General features: G+C 40.7%; 1 protein-coding gene across 1 annotated transcript in view; it reads left to right on the forward strand.

The window, feature by feature from the left end:
- Positions 1 to 1296, forward strand: part of ABCG5 (ATP-binding cassette, sub-family G (WHITE), member 5) — a 26066-nt gene extending 24770 nt beyond the window's left edge. Inside the window, exon 13 of the mRNA XM_011935901.1 lies at positions 388 to 1296. Within this exon, the coding sequence (XP_011791291.1) occupies positions 388 to 581 (194 nt within the window). The 3' untranslated portion in view covers positions 582 to 1296. The remainder of the gene's footprint in view (positions 1 to 387) is intronic.
- The last annotated feature ends 706 nt before the right edge of the window (positions 1297 to 2002 follow it).

A 2002-nucleotide genomic window follows, 5' to 3' on the forward strand; every position in this document is an offset into this window, starting at 1 on the left:
AAAAAAAAAAAAAAAAAACCCACCAAAAAAATCTCAGGGCCACTCCAAAGACAACCAAATAATATGGCTGAATTTAGTAGTGTTTTAAATAATTTTAAGTGATAATGTCAGTAACTTTAGGATAGCCTGTGCTAAGGGACCATGATTTTTATCACAAATATGGTAATTAATCTATACTCAAAATAGAAACAAAAGCATGTCCATCTTCAAATGAGGCCAAAGGCCAGAACTGCTCACTCTTGCTTCTTCAAATTGTAAACTCTGTGCTTGCTAAAGTGTCCTGTACTTTTCATTAATAAGGGTACTTAGCAAGCATTTGGTAAATACTTGTTGATTAAATTACCTGAGATCAACCACACCTGACACCGCCAATCTTTTCCTTGACAGGCAGCTCAAATGTTTCTGTGACAACTAATCCAATGTGTGCCTTCACTCAAGGAATTCAATTCATTGAGGAAACCAGCCCAGGTGCAACATCTAGATTCACAATGAACTTTCTGATTTTGTATTCATTTATTCCAGCTCTTGTCATCCTAGGAATAGTTGTTTTCAAAATAAGGGATCATCTCATTAGCAGGTAGTGAAAACCATGGCTGGGAAAATGGAAGTGAAGCTGCTGACTGTGCATGACTGCTATGAATGTCTGAAATGAGAGTGCCATGTATTTCTTTCTTGATAGGACATCTCAGGTCTTTTAACCATTGAGACTCTATTTGTGCCTCTTGGATCCATGCAGGCCTTGAATGCAATGGAAGTGGTTCATAGTCCCTTCCTGTTACAACTTGCAGGGACATGTGGTATTTGGAAATTGTGACTGAGCTGGCCCAAGAATTAAATAATAATCATTCATAAACCTATGGGAGACTCGTGTGACTATTTTTTTCCTTGTTCTAGGCACAGAAAAAAATAGGTCATCTTAAAAATATGTTTACATTTGATAAAGGATTAGGCAAAAGTAAAAGGTTTGAAGGATTACTGACTGTAAGTAACAGAAAAAAAGAGTTGTGGGTTTAGATGAAGCAAGGTTATCATGCAGAACTGGGTAAGAATGCTTCTGTTCCTGGAAGACCCAGAGTTAAAAGACCCCTCCACACGAGGGGTGGGAGTTACCTGATCACATCGAGAGAATGCTGGGCAGATGAATGGTGAGCAACACTGCTACAGAGCACCCAGTAATTTTACTGAGGATTAAAATAAAAAACTGTAGGAATGGGCTCAACAGTGAACAAAGCACACCAGACAAACCTCTGGTTATGTTTTTAAAGATTCGTTTGCTACTTTTTCAGCTGAGTTTACTTATAGAATTACAAGTAAACATTACTGAAGTGTATACACCGAGAAATAACGTTGTTAAGTTTGGAGATCAGCTGTTATTTCAAGTCCATATAGAGAAAATGCTGACATAGCTAGACATGGTGTCTCACCTCTGTAATCCCAGCTGCTCAGGAGGCTGATGTGGGAGGATCGCGTAAACCCAGGAGGTAGGGGCTGCAGTGAGCTATGATGGAACCACTGCACTCCAGCCTGGGCAACAGAGAGAGGGAGACCCTGTTTCTAAAAAAGAAAGAAGAAAAGTGCTGACATATTATTTACAAAGAACAGGGTACACCCTAGAAATTCACATTCTTGAACTGTAAAGGGTGCTGATATGTATAAATACAGACACTTGTATTACATATTTTCAAGGATAAAATAATATAAATAGGTTATTAAAAATGGGTTCTGGCCAGGCGCGGTGGCTTATGCCTGTAATCCCAGCACTTTGGGAGGCCGAGGCGAGTGGATCATGAGGTCAAGAAATCGAGACCATCCTTGCCAGCGTGGCGAAACCCCATCTCTACTAAAAATACAAAAATTAGCTGGGCGTGGTGGCAGGTGCCTGTAGTTCCAGCTACTTGGGAGGCTAAGGCAGGAGAATCGCTTGAATGTGGGAGGTGGAGGTTGCAGTAAGCTGAGATTGTGCCACTGCTCTCCAGCCTGGCGACAGAGTAAGACTCCGTCT

The sequence above is a fragment of the Colobus angolensis genome, unplaced genomic scaffold (assembly GCF_000951035.1).
Source record: "Colobus angolensis palliatus isolate OR3802 unplaced genomic scaffold, Cang.pa_1.0 Scaffold15, whole genome shotgun sequence".
NCBI lineage: Eukaryota > Metazoa > Chordata > Mammalia > Primates > Cercopithecidae > Colobus > Colobus angolensis.